The 19,850-nt window shown below is 44.4% G+C and overlaps 1 protein-coding gene across 1 annotated transcript; it reads left to right on the top strand.

Moving 5' to 3' along the window:
- Positions 1-5,930: 5,930 nt before the first annotated feature.
- Positions 5,931-14,796, top strand: LOC100880543 (toll-like receptor Tollo). Its single transcript, XM_076529145.1, has one exon. The coding sequence runs from the start codon at positions 6,612-6,614 to the stop codon at positions 10,542-10,544; it is 3,933 nt and encodes a 1,310-aa protein (XP_076385260.1). The 5' UTR covers positions 5,931-6,611; the 3' UTR covers positions 10,545-14,796.
- The last annotated feature ends 5,054 nt before the right edge of the window (positions 14,797-19,850 follow it).

Genomic DNA, 19,850 nt, shown 5'->3' with positions numbered 1-19,850 from the left:
CGGACCGGTTCGAGTTACAATTCATATGGTACTAATTCGACATCGTGCAATTGACTCGAGTTGATACTTTTTAAATTACCGATTCGAGAGGATTCAATTTGACATCATTGACTAAGTTTCCATCGAGGGTTCAAATCGGGTCAGAGTCGGGTTGAGGTGAGCGATTTTACGGTGGAAACACCAAAGTTTTAGTTGAACACTGCCCTATAAAATTTTAGGGTAGCGTTCAATTGAGGTTCGGTGGAAACAAGAGTCCAGTTCGTGTTGCCAACATAATAAATCCAAATTGCATTGTGTATCACGTGTTGTATTAATTGGTGTAGAAGAGGTTATTATTACTTTTTGTCGATGATCTTGTAATCTGAGAAATAATTTTTGTATGTTATTTTAATATTGTAAAATTAATATTGCTCTCCTTTACATGTCAGAATATGGTAGTTTGTGCAGTTGGTAATATTCTACCCTGCCGCAACTCAAACCCGACTCTGACCTCGATGCAAACTTAGTCATTCACTTCGATACAGCTTTGTATTTTTTCTATCGAAACGCTTGATTACACGGTTAACAAAAACCAATCGAGTAATCGATGAATGAATGGCAAATTCATTCGTAGTATAAACAATTCTGTATCCAAGAAGAAATAGGTATTGTGGGAATGAGAATGACGCTGTCAGTGACTGACCGAATGTCGGTAATTGATCATCGATAACAAATATTAATTATCGGTAATAATATTGTAAATTGTTATAAGTTATCGACAGTTCAAGACGTTATAAAGCGAGCGGGCTTGATGTGTGTTTTTTTAAAAGAAAGGAGCGTTGTTTATTAGAAACCTTGTCGTAAAAAAGACGCATTAGAAAAATAGGCGGAAAAGTCGAAAAAGTTCGGTGTTTATCGAAAGCTTGTAAAAATTTTATTTTAAAAGTTCTGTGTTTTTGCTAAATAGTGTTAAAGTTAAGTTTTGTCAATGTTTGTGTTAAAGTTTTTTCCTTGTTAAATAATAAAAAGAGTCTTCTGTTAAACCCAAATTAAAACGGTGCAAAACCATTCTTGTCATCAACCATTCTTTAATTCCTACAATATATTTTGTTATATTTAATTGCGCTCAGTTTTCCTCGTGCATCGAGATAAATACATTTTAAATTTAATCAATTCGCTGCACATTAAATTATTCGTTAAACCCATTTCCAATAAACACCCTCAATTAATATGTTCGATTTATTTCCTCGTAATCCAGTTAAATTGACCCGTGCAAACAGCATTTTGTAAAAGAGTGAAAAGAATTCAGCTAGATTTTCGTTACCGGTTTATAACCGAGGTTGAAGTAAAGACGTTTGGAGAACAGATGTTATCGTTTCCTGTTTGTTCACTAGCTTATTGTCTTCTCGAAGTAATTCCACTAGGATGCCATAGCTTACAGAGTTGAAAATTGTGGAGGTAACTGATCTGATTTGTGGAGAACGTGACTGGAGAGTGAATTTCTACTTTCACCTTCGACGTCGATTGTTTGCTTGTTAGCGGAGTACCATGAACGAGATTCGATCGAGATCTTATTGTATTCGATACATGTTTTAGAGAAATGCTATTGTAAAAGGTTGAGCGAGAACAATTAAGAAACTTCGTTCGCGAAAGAAGGCAGCTCTTTTGTTCGTTTCGAAGTAACTCGTTGCAGGTTATCGAGGAATTAGCAACCTCAGGACTCGAGGAAAAGAAATATACAATTGTACGATGGTCACAGTCCACGTCGTGACTTCTGTTCGAACTTTCTACCGGATCGGGTAGTCTGTATGCTAATGCACCGGTGCATCATGACACGATACAGTTTTCCCAGATGACCCTCGAGTGAAAGTACGTTGGCTCGTTCGATCGATTCCACTCCGCACGGAAATCCTTACGTCCCGTGAAATGGCCGATAGACTTCCGTGAGGGACCAAAGATTACCGTGTTACACCAGATTTCGAAAATTTGTCAATTTCGCTAGTTCGCAAACTCCCAGATTCGGAAACTGGAAATTTAGGAATTTGCCAATTAGGTTTGTTAACCGGAGAACGTAGAATTCGTCAAGTTTACATATCCCAAACTCCCGAAATTTCTCAACTGCCAAACTACTAAAATTTGCAAATGCTCCAACTAAAATTCAAGCAGCGAAAGTCCAGCTTGCTTACCGCTATTTTCCCTAGAGAAGCCACCCGCTCGCCGGTTCATAGGTAGCCGTTCGAGTGTTCTATCCACGAGATCCCCGCTAACCTTGCTTCGCCAAAGAGGATTTCAGCGGGAACATTTCGTGCTACTTCGACAGGGTTCGTGGAAGCAAAGGATTAGATTTTCCACAGAAAATTCTGGTGTTTGAGGTAGACGCGAAAGCGGGATATTAAAGAGGATATATCAAGCGTTATTGCGCTAGTTCGCCGTAGTTAGGTTTCTCCCGGAGCACAGGGTATTCGAATAAATTTTCTCGATGAAACGTCGTGGAAAAGGATTTCAGTTTGTTGCGTTAGCACGGAATATTTCAACGATATTTCCTTTCGTCCTCCACGCGAGTCATTGATATTGTAACGAGTTTGCGCGAACAAACCAAATTTGCGTTATCTCAAAATTGTTTACTCTCTTTCCTGTTGTATTATTTCCACTTCTCTTTTACCGTTGGTCAAACTCTGGGATTTAAAACTTTCTCGACTCTTTTCTCTGTTTTTTTTGAATCAGCTGATACGTAAAATAAGCTATGACTCTGAATTAATATTAAAAAGAAGCCATGATTTTAGCGGATCAAGTTTATCGCTTAACAGGTTGGTTTTACCAACCTGTATATAGAGGGAACACACCGGTTACAGGTGGTCCAGCGAAGTTTACAGTTTCATTAGATTTACAGCGAACGAAGAGGCGGGTTCGTGGCACACTTTCTTGTTCGAACGGCCACGATTTCTAACTTGCGTCGTTACACGAGCTCTATTCTTCAATCGTGCAACAATAAAGCGTTTTCGAGCGGAGAGAAAAAAAGGGTAGCTTGACCATATAGAGAGAATATATTGACGCATAAATCGTTGCTCGTTATGTGCCGGTGTATTCGAGATGCTCCGAGAGTCTTGAACTTCGTTGCTAACAACGAACGAGACAGCTAATATAATAACTCGAAAATAAATTCTTTTCGTTCCCTTGAGAATTCGTTCATTTTTATTGGCCAATCAATTTCGTGTAATAAAGAACTTATATCGTATAATACGAGGTTTCTACCGCGGATAAAGTACTCGTGTACCACAGTGTGTCCATAACGAGTAACCTGGTCTCCGGACATTAAATTGCTGCTCATTTTACATTAAAAACGTTCGCGATTTATGTAATTCGTTTCATCAAAATTTAATCCGCGTATCGATACGCGACCGTGTCATCGAACCGCGTCGGATTGTCCTCGTTTCGAAGTCCGCGCAACGGTCAAATAGAATCGTTTGATCGAGTTTTGGAATTCAGATGTACTACGGAAACACGGCAAACACCTGAGTCATTGTTATCTCAGACAGGGTATCTTCCGTGTCCAAGCAATTCTCGTTAATGCGTTCCCGATTCCCCGATTAGCTTAAGCAGTCGAATAACGGAGTACTTACGTCACCGCCGTTTCAAATTTTCCTAAAGTACCTCTTCGGATACGATACTCCGACTTCGAATAGAATTTTTGAAAATTGAAGAGTTACGTAAGCCGTTACGAGTATTGCTCGTAACATTTTAAACCCGGAATCTAAAGGATTCGTATCATTTTCTGGGAGTGGAAGAAATTTTACATTGTCGCGTTAAAACGGATGACACGCGGTAAATAACGAAAGGAAGTTGGTGGAATCGTTGAAAGTACTTGATTAAGCGATTGAAGTTTCACGAGTCCGAAAACGTTTGACCAGGTTGATCAAGGATTCCAATTGGCACACGCTAGTCGGTTAATCTTTGACCGGGATCACCAGGAAGTGATATCACCTTGACAACCCGTAAATACGTAATGAAGTGTGGAAACGCCGCATGCTCGGACCCGTGAACGCCTCCATTCGTCATTGTGCTCGCCATGCCGTGCCTTCGAATTTATAATCCCACATGCTCGTCCGGCACACTTCTCCCGTGATTCATCGTCTTACGTACGCGCTTCTGACAGATGGACGACCATCGAACTGGATGAAACTGTTACGTTCCTCGCGTTTCTTTATTTTTTGTTAGAGTGCATCGGGGACGATCGTATCGGTAACCTCGCCGAATCAAGTTTGCCAAGACGCGATCAAATTGGTTGCAACTCCGAGAGAGCGACGCGTTTGTAAACTCTAACTTCATCTTACCTAATCTGACCTAACTAACTAAACCTAACCTTAACTTTATCTAACTTCATTATCGAGAGCTTAAGTCGGACTATGGAGCAGTATGTTAGAGTAGTTTGGTGTATCAGATTATAGCAGAATTTTATTACAGTATAGAGCATAAGGAAATATGAAAATATGATTCCATAATAGTAGAAGTCCGTAGAGTAAAGCTTAATCAAAATAGACAGAAAAATAAGAAACAATCTAATTTCGAACGATGTCGAAAATTCCTGGTTTCCGTTTTTGTGGGGATTCCTAGTATAGTTCGAGGACCGCAGAATAGATGGCGCCACGAATCTAATATAATTCTTCGAAACTACCCCTGTTAGAGAAAAAGTTTCGACTATAATCCAACGAATGGTCTTTTCAAGATATTTTTGACCATAAAATCGAAGTTTTGTAGCCGAGGATCTTTTTCCTCGCGGTGTTTCCTATTCACTCTCGGTAGAACGAGAATCGGTAAGCGTTTACGTTCGTGACACTGGAAGTCGCCAAAGTTTCTAGATCACACGAAAAGGAAACGAAAAGGTGTTAATCTTTGTGGATCGCGTCGAATGGAAGATGGTAACAGGTGTTAACGCCTTTTGTAAGCATCGATGGATTTTTAAGCGTTATCGCTCACGGAGCTTGTCTAACGTACAAATAAGGAACGCGTTAACACAGAGGTAGCATTATTACCGAGTGTGCGCTCGTTTTTATCAGATCGGAGTCAAAATTTCCTCGACGATAGTTAACCCTTGCTGTAAAAAATGTTCTCATTTACAAGAAACCGATCGTTTAAGAATTGTAACGAAACATCGTATACATAAGTTTTCTTAAAGTCAGCATTATCGTAAGCGCATCTTCGGCGCTTGAGGTATGAAATTACGGCTGGAGGAAATATTATAAAATAAAAGTGATTTCAGGTTCTCGGTGCCGTACATTATCGTGATGAATCTTCCTTCGTCATTCGTTAAAATTCTTGATGATAATAGATTACGACCTCACAGGACCTTATCTCGCGGATGATCTCCGAAACCCGAGACGGGAAATTGGGCAATTAAGCGAATAGTTTAGTAAAATGCATCCGTCGAATTCATTTTATTTGGTATTTCTTACGGTCACGCACACTTTCTTCGGTGTTCATTCATAACGCTCGCTTCCAACTTCGATTAATTACACTTTACGTTGTCGTTCCAGCGATCTCGTTCGTTCGCGCAATTACTAAGTACGATTAAATTTTCTTTTAAAACGAAGCTCTTTATTTTCCCTGGCAAAGATCACCGTTTCTCCGTTCTTTTTCTCGCGAGACGCTCTTCTGTTCCCTCGCGCTCCATGGACGACAAGGTGTTCGATCGTTCGATCACGAAAAAAGTTGGAAAGTCCTGCCTCCGCGGCCCCACTCCGTCGACCGGAAGCGTCGAGGTACAAACGATGTTCCGAAAAGGGAGACGGTGGGGGTCAAAGACAACAAATCACGAGGGTTGTCCGTTGGAAAGCGTAAGAACACGAGCACTCGCCACGAGACAACCCCGTTGAAGAGTTGTTCGACGGCGAATAAGCTCGGAGAGGAAGGGGAGAGGCGGTTGATAAATGCGCGCTCGTACTCCTAGGAACCAGTTTGGTGTTTACCTAGTAAGTAGCGCTGTCAGTCAGCTGGTTCGTTGCATCTTCGGCGAGGAAGCCGGCCGTGGCGGCAAAACGCAGTCCGTCTCGTTCGCTCTCGGCGGAGGGGAATCGTGGGGAACGGGTGGGAATAGGAGGGAATAGAGTCGGGAGCGTTGGAGGGATAGATCCTGCGGGTGGTGGAGGTAAAATTGGCCAGTGGTGGGGCGAGGAGTGGGGTTAGCTGCACGCCGCCAGTCACACAGGGTGCGTGAGCATCGTCGGGATAGGGATTCGGAGTCGGAGTCAGTTGGTGTCGGACGTTCGTGGTGGAACGTCGACGTCGCGTCTGGCTCTCGGTCCACTCGTTCGTAATTTCTCACGAGGACCAACGCGGTTTCGACGCAGTCTTAGAGTGAACGCGAACGGGAACGTTAAGTGGTTATGACCGATCGGTGTTCGAACGAGAAACAACATCGTCGTCGGATCAGTTCGAACAGCGTCCTCGATCGTTAGCGCGTCCGTCGGTGCGAGATCCGACGGCGAAGGACATTTCGGTGGATCGCGGAAAGGGCACTCGCGGTGAACGGTGTCGTGTCGAGTGACTATGAGTGCGTGACGACGGGACGACGTCGTTAACCGATCGCTGAGCAAGTTCGGTTGTCCGTGCGCGAGGAACGCGACATTGTTCTCGGAATGGAAACGACTCGGCGGTGTTCGTTGGCCCTGTTGGGTATCGTCTGGTGTCTGTTCGCTAGCGGAGGGCTGATACGCGCGAGAAGCATCACCAGTCTGGAGGCACCGAGCGACTGCGAGTGGAAAAAAGACGGCGACGAGGGAGAGAAAGAGCTGGCCTGTAGGGTCAGGACGATCGCAAACGTGCCCGGCCTAATTGGCAATCTCTCGAGCATTCAATTGGACTCGATCAGCTCTCTGGCCTTGGAATGCAGCGACGTGTTGTTCTTCGAGAGCCAGATAGACGGACCTCGCGGCTTCTTCTCGCCGCTGCCGCGTCTGGAGAAGCTCCGCGTGGATTATTGCAAGATTCGCAATCTGCCGGCCGGCGTTTTCTCCTCGGCCCACAATCTGCGTACGTTGGCCCTGCGGACGCACAACGGCGACTGGTCGGCGATGACTTTGGAGCTGCACGGAGACTCGCTTCGAGGATTGTCGGGTCTGCAACATCTCGATCTGTCGGACAACAATCTGTGGACGCTACCGTCCGAATTGTTCTGCCCCGTGCAGAGCCTGACCACCCTGAACCTGACGCGCAACAAGTTACAGGATATCGTCTCTCTGGGTTTCGCCGACTGGGTCGAATCCTGCACGCCCAGCTTGGAAGTGTTGGATCTGAGCAACAACGACCTCGGTGCGTTGCCGGATCGAGTGCTGAACAATTTGCGCAGCCTAACGGTGCTGAGGTTACAGGAGAACGTGATCGACGCCGTGGGCGACGACGCGCTCGCCGGTCTTCACGCGCTTCGTTCCCTGAACATGTCCAGTAATAAATTGGTCGCGTTGCCGCCGGAATTGTTCTCGAAGACGAAAGAATTGAGGGAGTTGATCTTGAGCAACAACTCGTTGACGGTGTTGGCCCCGGGATTATTGGACAACCTCGACGAGCTTCAAGTGCTGGATCTGAGCAGCAACGAGCTTACGAATCATTGGGTGAATCGAGACACGTTCTCGAGGCTGGTGCGTCTGGTGATACTCGACCTGTCGTTCAACGGACTCTCGCGAATCGACGCCCACGTGTTCAAGGGCCTGTACAGCCTTCAGATTCTGAAGCTCGAGCACAACGACATCGACACGCTGGTGGACGGTTGCTTCGGTTCTTTAACGAATCTCCATTCGCTGACTCTGTCCCACAATCGAATAGCCAGATTCGATCCGGCTCACACGATCGGCTTGAACACTCTCGGCCAGCTGTTCCTCGACACGAACAAACTGAGAACGTTGCACCGTCACGTGTTCGATAACCTGACCGGGTTGCAAGATCTCTCGCTGAGCGGAAACTATCTGACGGAGATACCGTACGCGGTTCGCGTGCTACGCTCGCTGAAGACCCTCGACCTTGGCAACAACCACGTGTCCAGAATAGACAACGACTCGTTCGCCGGACTGAGCGAACTGTACGGGCTACGGCTGGTGGACAACAAGCTGGAGAACGTGTCGCGCGACGCATTTGCCACTTTACCGGCTCTGCAAGTGTTGAATCTGGCGAACAATTATATCCGTCACGTGGAGCAGAGCGCGTTCGCGAGCAACACGGTGTTGCGCGCCATCAGGTTGGACGGGAACCAGCTAACCGAGATCCGCGGCGCGTTCACCAGCCTCTCGACCCTGGTCTGGCTGAACGTCTCGGACAATAAGCTGTTGTGGTTCGACTACAGTCATTTGCCGACCAGCATAGAGTGGCTGGACATACACGCGAATCAGATAAGCGAGCTGGGGAATTATTACACGGTGCGGAACACGTTGCGTATAAAGATGCTGGACGCGAGCTACAACCAAATCACCGAGATAGCCGAGGTGAACGTGCCCGACAGCGTGGAAACGCTGTTCCTGAACAACAACAAAATACGCGCGGTGGCCTCCGGTACGTTCCTGCAGAAGAGGAGCCTGCAGAAAGTGGTGTTGTACGGGAACGAGATAAGGAATCTCGAGGTGAGCAGCCTCGCGTTGCAAACCGTGCCGGAGGAGGAGGAGTTGCCTCAATTCTACATCGGGAACAATCCGATCCTCTGCGACTGCACGATGGAATGGTTGCCTAGGATCAACGAGATGGCTCGTCTTCGGCAACATCCCCGCGTGATGGATCTCGACTCGGTCACCTGCGAGATGGTGCACGCTCGAGCGACGCCTCGACGACCTCTGCTGTCGCTGAAACCGAAGGACTTTCTCTGCCGATACGACGCGCATTGTTTCGCCCTTTGCCATTGTTGCGACTTCGACGCGTGCGACTGCGAGATGACGTGCCCGGACAATTGTTCGTGTTATCACGACCACAGCTGGTCGAGCAACGTGGTGGACTGTTCGAACGCCGGCTACAAGCGTGTCCCGGAACGGATACCCATGGACGCGACCGAGATCTATCTGGACGGGAACGAGCTCGGAGACCTGGGCAGCCACGTGTTCATTGGTAAGCGACGCTTGGAGGTGTTGTACCTAAACAACAGCGGCATCGCCGCGCTTCACAATTGCACGTTCAACGGCGTGGGCGCTCTGCGCGTCCTTCACCTCGAGGACAATGCCCTGCGCGAGTTGCGAGGCTTCGAGTTCGATCAGCTGGAACGGATGTCCGAGCTGTATCTGGATCACAACGCGATCGCGACCGTGGGCAACACCACGTTCCGCAAGATGAAGAATCTCGAGGTGCTCCGGTTGGACAGCAACCGTATCGTCGACTTTCGACCGTGGGAGGCGTTGCCGAGCGTCGGCGACAGAGCCAAGGTCGCCCTGGAGGGCAACGCTTGGAGCTGCGAGTGCGGCAACGCGGCCAAATTGCGCGGCTGGTTGGCCGAGCATCGCGGCGATCCCGAGAAGATGTACTGCCGCGACGGCGTCGAGACTCTGGCGCAGGCTATGAAGCGTTGCGGCGATCCGTCGACCGAAGCCGTCAGCCGTGGAATTCAGGAGATCCCTCTGCTAGGTGGCAACTTCGTGCCGCTTTTAGCCGGCGCCTTGGTGGCCGTGATCGCGATCTGTCTGTTCGTCGCTCTCGCCTTCGCCTTTCGCCAAGACGTCCGTCTGTGGGCGCACGCGCGATACGGCCTTCGTCTCGGCAAGATGACCACGCCGCCCGACGAGGAACGAGACCGTCTCTACGACGGTTACATCGTCTACAGCGAACGCGACGAAGACTTTGTCTCCAGGTTCCTGGCCGCGGAGCTCGAGCAATCCGGGCTCGCTCTGTGCCTCCATTGGCGAGATCTGCCCCCGGCGAGGCCGCAGGAAGCGGTTCCGCCAGCCGCAGCGGCCGCCAGACGCATCGTCGTCATCTTCTCACCGGTGTTCCTGGCGAACGAGTGGCAGCACGTCGAGTTCCGGGCAGCCCTGAGGACCGCGCTCGAGAACATCAGACCCAGCTCGAGGAAGAGGCGAGTGGTGGTGTTGTTGGCCACCGACGCGCCCGCCCGCGATCCGGAACTCCAGCTGTTGCTGCAGACGTGCACGGTCGTGATGTGGGGCGAGAAGAGGTTCTGGGAGAAGCTCCGGTTCGCCATGCCCGACTCCGTGGGCAAACGGCGAGACAGCAAGAAGGTGAACGACCGAAATCGCAAGCCGACTCGTTACACCGCCGCTCCGTCGGCCGGCGACGTGTGGACCAAGCCTAACGGCGTTTTGGTCGCGCCGGTGCACGCGCCCACGCCCACGCCCACGCAGTCCACCTATGTCAGCTCCGCGTCCAGCAGGACCGAGGACGAGGACAGCGGCGCGGAACATCAACACCAGCACCAGCTACAGCACGGTGGTTACAGCGCGTTGCACGCCGGAAACGCGCGACCGGCCAGCCTGTCCTCCAGAGGCAGCCATCTTTACAGCACCATACCGGAACCACCGGTGCCCACTGCACCTCCCGGTGAGGTCTTGACGCATCCGGCGAATCCTCGTACTTATTTCGTCTAGTACGGACGAACGTCGTCGGCCGCGACCCACCGTCGCGGAACATGGACTCTGATCGAGCCTGCGATTGTAAAAAGTTCGTTGGAGGGTCGCGGACGCGGACAGGCCGGAAACGTTGTGTAGCTATTTGTACAGTTTCGTTCGTTGCTCGCGATCGACCGATCCGCGTTACGCGAATCGCTCGGTCCGTTTGCTCTTCCACTAGAATCGGTCGGTTCGAAATCTTGTTCGCTGTTTCGATCTTTGACCCCTCCGACTCGACGCTTCTCGTGCTCGATTCAAATTTTACGTTACCTCGACGTTACACGGCTGTAAGTACCGTTTAGTCTGGCAACCGTTTCGAGCTCGTCTATCGCTAACGAACGAGTAAATTAGTACGATATCACCGAATCGAACGGTTCTTACTTGGATCGATTGAAATTGTGATTCGAGCGTCGGGTTCGAAGGGTTAAAGGGTGTATCGCAACGAGAGTTTGACCTCGCGAGAAAATTTCTCGATTGGTCGCGAGGTTGTGACTCTTTCGTATACCTCGACGTATGTAAAGGTGATTGACGATCGAAAAGAGACAGTTCGTTTAACCCTGCTGGTCTCTTCATTTGTAGGGACACGAAAGACTAGCGTATCGTAAACCCCAAAATTCAGAGATAAATATCGCAAAAAAAGTAAATAAAAAAGCACACGCGTAAAAGGAATTTCTTTTATGTTCGAATAACCTGGATAGAAATAACTGGTGAAATTTAATTTTAACTACTAGGTAGGCAAAATACGTAGTCCTTTAGATCCCGATGCAACTCCAATTACGCGATTCCTCGATACTCGACATAGATATATTTTTTTAGCTGCAACACGCGCACTTATAAAAAGCTTGTCAAATTCCTCCGAAAGTGATCTCTTTTTCAACGAATTTGTTTCTCTTCCAATTTCGAACACTCGGTTCTTCGAGTTCGAAACGATCGCATCGCGCGTGAAAGTATCGCGAAATACAATGATCAGCCAGCAATTTTTCGTTAGCGCAACGGTTCGTTCAAGAACGATTCGTTAAAATGAACAGAACAACAGGGTCAAATACGTTTTCCTTTGTAAAATAGAAGATCGAGTCATTTATTTTTACGTACTAGCCGAGAGGGAAGATCGTTTTCCTTCCGCGGAGATCTACTTCTATGAATGTATTGTACATGTGTACGTGTACATTGGCGTAACTGGACAGGGACCAGGGTGGGCCTCCTTAAATATGTACCGAGGATACAGATCGTGGGATACTTCGTACAGGAATTTCGAAATGTATATACTGAAATTTCTAAATTTCTAACTCTCCGGTTCTTTAAATCGAATCGTTAAAGTTTGAAATGGCCGATTCTGAAGTTTTCAGAAACCGCTCGAAGATCGCGACTAATAGCGACCGAAAGAAGAATCCTAGTTACGCCAATGTGAACGGTGATAGGCGAAGAGAGTAAGCTTTAGGTGATAACATAATGGCAGTCAATGAGGACATAGATTCCAATTATTCTCGTCGCTGGTTAGGGCCTAACACGGACAAACGCAACCCCGGTTCGAAGTAGATTGTTATAGCTCTTCTTCGTTGTTGTTGTTGTTGCACGATCAATGTCCAGGACACGTCTTCGCGCTGTATATTTTCCGATCGGTACGATACAGAGAAAGAGCGTGGATAAAGTGGTGGATTCGAGGTCGAATATTTCCGCGTTGTCGATAGTTTGACGCGACACGAGGAGAGTTTCGATCACCGGCTGAAAAATAACTGTTTCTCGATTCGGCAGTTTCGCCCGTTTCGCCCGCGACCGCACACCTCGATCGATCGATCGCGATGCGACCCGCCAGCTGTTTCGCTTTCTCGTCGACGATGCTGTTATTTATTTTACGTTCAACGAGAATTTCCTCGATTATTCGTGATTTCGTTTTTGTTTCGCGACGGTACGTATTAACGCGACGATCGCGTTTGCTTTCGTTCTTTTCACGAGAAATCTATACGCGTTCTTTTCCTTTCGTACGCTCGCCTCGATTCGATCCGCGCAGATTTTAGCAGATAAACTCGCCGGGAAACTCTCGGTACATCTTTTATTTATGGACGTTCGTTTTGCTGAAAAAATCGATATCCTCGAATCGTTTCGAGCGGAGTTTGCAACATTATTTTTCGAACGCTGTATAAACTATTGGTTTAGCGCGGAGAACGATATTTCTTACGTTTCATTTTCTTGGAAGATATTCCGTGAGTTTCGATTTTTCAAGAGAGAAGAAAACGCGAGAACGGCGTGTTTCTTAAATTCTGAAAGAGAATCATGTATTTATGTTTCGAGGTTAATTTTATTTCCAAGACCATCGTTTACCTTAACGATCAAGCGTTTTCCTCCGGCGATTAAAAGCGTTTCTTTTAACCCTTCATGGAATGGAACGTTGAAACAACCGATCTCGACGATAGCACACGATGTTATTCGAACGAAAGTTAGCCGCGTAATCTTTCTAACGAAAGAGTTTCATGCTCGAAACTCTCGAGAAATAATATTCCGAGCTATAGATTCGATAGCTTCGCAAAAATCAATTTCTTTAAAGCACGTCCTTCGAGGGTTGTTCCAACGTTAAGCACCGGATTTTTGCGTCAATCGAAGGTAAAATTTCTGTACGATGATCGATAAAAATTATTTTCTGTTCGAAATTACGCAGACTTTATAAATGTGTTCTTTAGGTTAATACCGAGCGAAAATGTACTATTGTTCATTTTGTTCTAAGGGTGAATGCGTTAAATGGTCCGGTGAATACGAACGCATGAAATACGATACGCAATTAATTATAATTATTCGGAATATGATCATTTATTTTCCAATTTAAACGTTCCAGCTGCCGCTTTACGAAATTAATCCGTTGATCCTATTTTTATTAAAACGGTGGCGGTAATTGGTAAACCCCACGGTATTCAACGTGTTAATGCACCGTGTTGATTCGTAGCCGACGATTCGATCGAGCTCGCGTTCGCGATTATCGATAATATCATGGTTCGCGTGTCGATCGAAGCGGAATTTAATGAAAAGAAGACGAGAATGATACGCCGTCGCGTGTGCTCCAAATCTCGAAACGACCTCTTCTTCGTACTAATCGTATATATATTTTTTTCTCGACTCGAGAAGCGGAGCAATCGCGACCCTAGTTCTCATTCCTGTCGCTCGTTCGTCAATTTATTAGTTAGAGAAAGGAAGGATTTAATAATTGAATAATCGAAGGAATCGTACGTTTCTCACGTACAAGATCTTCGTCGATTTTAATCGAACTTCCAGCGATTTTCTGCGAGCGATGTTCAGCCATTTTTCAGAAAGATTTTCATTTTTTTCATTTTCATTTTCAATTTTAATAATTGTATCATGTAGTATTTAATTTTATAGTAGTTGCAAAATGGCATGTTTCAAATATGATACATTATTTGATAGTAAACATTGCATTCGAAAATTTGAGAAAATTTAATGTATTTAATTATTGCAAAAAGTTACAATGTGCTCCGTAATTGCAGCTGCAATTTAATTTGAGAAAAATTTGTGAAACATGTGATCAATTACATTGGTTTAGTTCATTCAGTGCCGTGATAAGAGACAGACTGAAATTTCAAATATTTTGTGCCGAAATCCGTTTACAAAATGTTTGATTAACCACATCTCCATTTTCCTACCACAACCATATCTTTCTCTAGCGCATCTTTCTTAAAATCCGCTGATCATGCACCGAAACTCTGATTAGATCTACATACGATACAGATGTAGGAAGTTTTTGATCGAAATCGACGAAGCTGATATTCTCGTTACGCGATAAAAGAGAAGAGAGAATGAATAAAAGACGTCTAGCGAGACAAAGCACACCTCGTTCCTAAGATTCACGACTGTCTTGGAAAAAGCAACGGTCGCCAAACGCTTATTAGTCTGTAAGTGGATCCTCCTGTAAATACTTGTGTATATCTAAGAGAGAAACGTTGTAAATAATTCACACGCACACTTGTCGAGCACATCAAGGTGGCCAGGCACTTGTACCTACGAATATAGGGCTGGTCTCGTACGAGAGCCGTGTCACTATTCGAAAATTTGCGGATTTATCGATTCTGTACTGTATTGTTGTAAATACGCTCATCGGATCACGCATATACTATATATATACATATATATATTGTATTCACGATCTGTTACGTGATTATTAAATTAATTGCCACTTTCCATTTCAGCAAAGAACCATGAGAAAATAAACACGTTTGTTTTGTAAAAACCGGTCTTGTTCTTTCGTTCCTCTCGCTGATTTCCTTCATTATTTCGTACACGATACAAATCTTTACGTAGTCTTACATTTTTAATTCAGAAAGTCGCATTCGAATTTTCCGCCTGTAATAATATTGGAAATGTTAAATGAATGGTTCTTTTTCTAATAAAAATAAAGACACTAGTACACTCTTAATGTACTTTATGAACGAAATAATATAACTTTATTTAATTATTAATTAGGTTTATTATTATAAACGCCGATAACGCGCACCGCAGCAAAACTTCATCGTGACCGTATATTGCAACGCCGAAATTCATTTGTTCTTTGCAAACGCGTCTTGCAGCGCTGCACACACACACTCACGCGTAGCACACAAAATTACATATAATATCAATAGAGATTTTCAATGTTCTCCGAACGAACTGCATCGTGTTTGAACACGAGGTCATCGACTCGATAGCTCCAAAAGTTTCCTGCTAGAAGCACGTCAAACTTGAACGCGGTCTTAATTCACACGGACGTTAATAGTTTCCTCTTTAACCTGCTTCGATTTCGATCGCCCAATCGAGACTGTGTCCGCGTTAATTCGAAGCGTGCTAGTTTTTCCTCGAGCGTAACTCAAACCGGGCAACGTTTTCCCACGCGCGCACTAAATAACGTCGACATTAAGCGAGCTAGACGGGCTGGAAAAAAAGTATAGGGAAGAAGAAAGGAGAAGACGAGAAGGAAACGCGAGGTAAAGAGAGACGGCTCGAAGATAAGCAAGAACGAGGAATAATTTATCGCATTACTCGTATCGCGGAAAACTGCGACGCTTCTGTGAAATAAAATGTTAAATACGGCGGGCACATGTACCGCCGACAAGAACACCTTTATCACGCTGGTCCACCGACCGAAATAGACTTTTCCACGGTGCTAGCCGTGATAACGCGGGAAAACACCCCTTTACTATCATGGAAAATTATGGTATCGCGATTCGACAGACCTGCAATCGAGAAAATATTTACCCTTTATTTACCGCTTTGTCGCGTGCCAACCTTTCTTTTTGCTTTCGGTTGCCTTTACATTCAGGTTTCTCTACTTTTACACAATTTTCCTGCACATTAACAAATATTCTGAATTCTTGGGTCTTCAGTTCTTGGATTTCTTACTTGAAAAAATTCCGAATAAACTCTCTTATTCTCAAATTTTCGAATCCTCAGGTTTCTGATCTTGGATCTTCAAGTTCTTGGATTTCCTACTTGGAAAAATTCCGAATAAACTCTCTTATTCTCAAATTTTCGAATCCTCAAGTTTCTGATCTTGGACCTTCAAGTTCTTGGATTTCGTACTTGGAAAAATTCCGAATTCCTAAACTCTCTTACTCTCAAATTTTCGAATCCCTAAGTTTCTAATCTTGGACCTTCAAGTTCTTGGATTTCCTACTTGAAAAAATTCCAAATTCCTAAACTCTCTTATTCTCAAATTTTCGAATCCTCAAGTTTCTAGTCTTGGACCTTCAAGTTCTTGGATTTCGTACTTGGAAAAATTCCGAATTCCTAAACTCTCTTATTCTCAAATTTTCCTACTTGAAAAAATTCCGAATTCCTAAACTCTCTTACTCTCAAATTTCCGAATCCTCAAGTTTCTAATCTTGGACCTTCAAGTTCTTGGATTTCCTACTTGAAAAAATTCCGAATTCCTAAACTCCCTTATTCTCAAATTTTCCTACTTGAAAAAATTCCGAATTCCTAAACTCCCTTATTCTCAAATTTTCCTACTTGAAAAAATTCCGAATTCCTAAACTCCCTTATTCTCAAATTTTCCTACTTGAAAAAATTCCGAATTCCTAAATTCCCTGAAAAATTCTCTTCTCAAATTTCCGAATCCTCAAATTCCGAAATTTGCACTATTCTGAATACATCCTTCAGTCTTCCATGGACATCTCTCCCCCCGAAATCTTGCCTCCATAAATTCCACTCGACCTCCCCAGAATTTATCTACTCGAACGTTGGATCAATGATCGATTCGGTATAACGTAGTCGCAGAAGATAAATATTTTTCAGCGGATAGGTGAAAAATTCATCTCCATCCATTATGTTCGGAACGAGATGGTCACAAATCAGTCGAGGAGCAACGTAGACGCGTATCAATCGACACTGACTCGCGCGAAACGTAAGGGGTTGCAACCCCTAGGCTTCGAACGTGGCCAAGAGGGCAACGAGCTCTCTGCTCGGAGGAATTTCGCGTTACACGGTCAGGTCACGTTCCCGAGCGAGATTCGAGGGCATAAGTTACGGTTCGTTCGTAAGAGGATGCCGTGGATCGGCTTTTTAAAGGGTCGTTCTCCGTGGACCCTCGCAAAGTAATAGTTTTATCGGGAACCGACCTGAAATCCCAAAACGGTGGGATTAGCTCCTTCTTTTTCGCCTCTGCTCGAGTAATTTTAATTGCAAGAATCGATTGGATTAACGGAAACCTTCAGTGGCAGGAATTAAAATCCTTTGAGCATATCTGATAGAAAGAAATTTTGCACCCTTCGAAGTCTTCTTAAATACTTTTGAAATAAGTCGATAATCAAAATAGACTTAAAATAACCTGACAATTTCTACGGAAAAATGCGAACGTACCTGTTTAATTTCTCTCCTTCATTTATCTTTAATTAGCAGTATCCACGTATCCAACATTTATAAGCGAAACGAACGGGAATAATTTGCCGCTGGATAGCGAACGTGTTAACTCGCCGGTTAGTCTCGAATCGAAGAACAATGGCGGAGAATTTTTCAGCCCGTACGAAAGACGAACAGCTTTAAATTATCGATCCACTTGGTACACGGACGGCTTACTTTGATTATTAAACGCGTTCACATGACCCACTATCCCGCTCGGTATCAGTCTGCTCTTATTATTATTCCATTTGCTCGCGGCACAGCTCGGCCGGCAAATGTAATTTGCTCGAGAGCATCCCACCGAAGTCGTAATGTCATTAACCGTGCCAGTGATCGCCACTTTTCTAGCATTCGTGGCCCGTGGTCATTCAAATATTTGACTACCAACCGCGTTTCCGCACGCTTAACCCTTTCTTTGCGACCTCCATTACGCGATTATAGAGACGCTCGCAAAAATTTCATGAATCGCGCGATTTATTGCCACGCGATATTACCATGCTTTGTATTATTGTATGTTTAGCTACGGGTTGTATCATTACGTATTTTATCGTCGTGCGTTATATTATTACACGCTGCGTGACACACGCGTTATATGGCTATGAAACTTACGAACTTCTCTTCGATCGACGAAAGTATGATTGGTATAAAAAGAATATATCCCTAGAGAAATATATTTGGATAATTTCCGCGAGCATCGTGTCTATTTATCGATAAGATAATAATTTTTAAATTGACGTATTTTAATCGAGGTTTATTTTAACACTGAAACTACCAAACCGGTCAAATGACCGCTCCACAAGCTTCTTATCATAAGGAACACATTTCATTAAAATACATTTCTTGAAATCAGAATAGATTTTCATCAAGAGAAAGAATAAATGTGTGTACTAATTTATGTTTCGTCGTTTGTTTATTTATTTTTTAACTTCATTCTTAATTCCAAATTAAGTATACATTATATGCCGGTAGGTTTAGTGTTAAGTTCGTCGAAAGATTTCAGCAATGAATTGTTTCCGGCAACGTCGAATATATTCGATACATGAATCATGAGATGGAAACTTACTGTGTCGTGTTTGAGAGCAATATTTCGTGCTAGGAACATTTCGTCGTGATTTTAGCAGTATTTCGAGCTTCTAAATTAATCAAGAGTACAATGGCAGAGATTTCAATCGTTTACACACGAGTTTAATGAAAAATCGACCGTTTCGATTCTGGCCGGCCATACACGCCTGAAAGAACTCTAGAACAAATTGAACGGGTATAATTGGAAACTGATACCGTCACTCATTATACTCTCCTTATCGGTTTTAATTTATTCCGATCCTTTCCAGACTACTTAATTGGTAAAATCATCCGATAGTTTCCTGCTCGGCGATAAATAGATAATTCGTCTTTGTCAGTGATTCAGAAATTATTTTAACAAGGTTACGGAGTGATTCACGAGTGCTTTGTTTTATATTATTTTAAACTGGAAAATGGGACCTGGAAAAGTACCTTTAATACATAATTTGTAGGTTTAGAAGTTTTCGCAAAGTATCTATTGCAGAGCTCTGTCATTAAAAGTAATCTTAACACTAAAACTACCAAACCGGTCAAATGACCGCTCCTCCAGTTTCTGATTATAAGGTACACATTTTGTTAAAGTACATTCCTTGAAATCCGTATTGATTTTTATCAAGATAAATGATAAATGTATGTTCTATTTTATGTTGCGTCGTTTGTTTATTTATTTTTTAACTTCCTTTTTAATTTCAAATTAAGTATACACTATATGCCGGTAGGTTTAGTGTTAATTCCTCAAACTTCTACCCAAAGAAATTTATCGTAAACTTCATCATTACCCAGCGCCATTTTTATCTGGTTTCAAAATTTATACAAACAGATATCCGAAGATTATTTTTGCAAATACAGCATGCGTCAACGACACACCCATGAAACGTTAAGACAATATCCAAACTGAAAGATCCCAGAAATGATTTATTTTAGAAGTAGAATAACCTTGCAGCAAGTGCATAGAAGAATCGTGCGGGCACGATACTACGACTAGGGAATACGTGGTATAACACATAGAGGATGTTCGGGATCGGTAGATAAACGCGAAAGAGAGAAACGAAATCAGCTCCTGGTTCGAAAGAGCCGATAGTCGTGTTGTCCACGATAGCCAGGTACAGGTTGGCCTTATCACGAACACCGGTGTACCGTACACCACAATTTCGAGACTCATTTATTTCCCGCATGCTTCGCGCGCGCCTTCGTCTATACATATAGCCGCAGATCCTAAGGTCCGGTGTATACGTTTATCCTTGCCGTTTAGAGACGTGTGCGCTTTTGAAAATATACTATTATTGCATTTATTGTGTTAATTTGTTCTACTAATTTATCGCGTTAACGTATTGTATTTATTGATCGAAT

The sequence above is a fragment of the Megachile rotundata genome, chromosome 2 (genome assembly GCF_050947335.1).
Source record: "Megachile rotundata isolate GNS110a chromosome 2, iyMegRotu1, whole genome shotgun sequence".
Classification (NCBI taxonomy): Eukaryota; Metazoa; Arthropoda; class Insecta; order Hymenoptera; family Megachilidae; genus Megachile; species Megachile rotundata.
The sequence above is the reverse complement of the archived record's forward strand: the minus strand, read 5'-3'. Positions and strand labels throughout refer to the sequence as shown.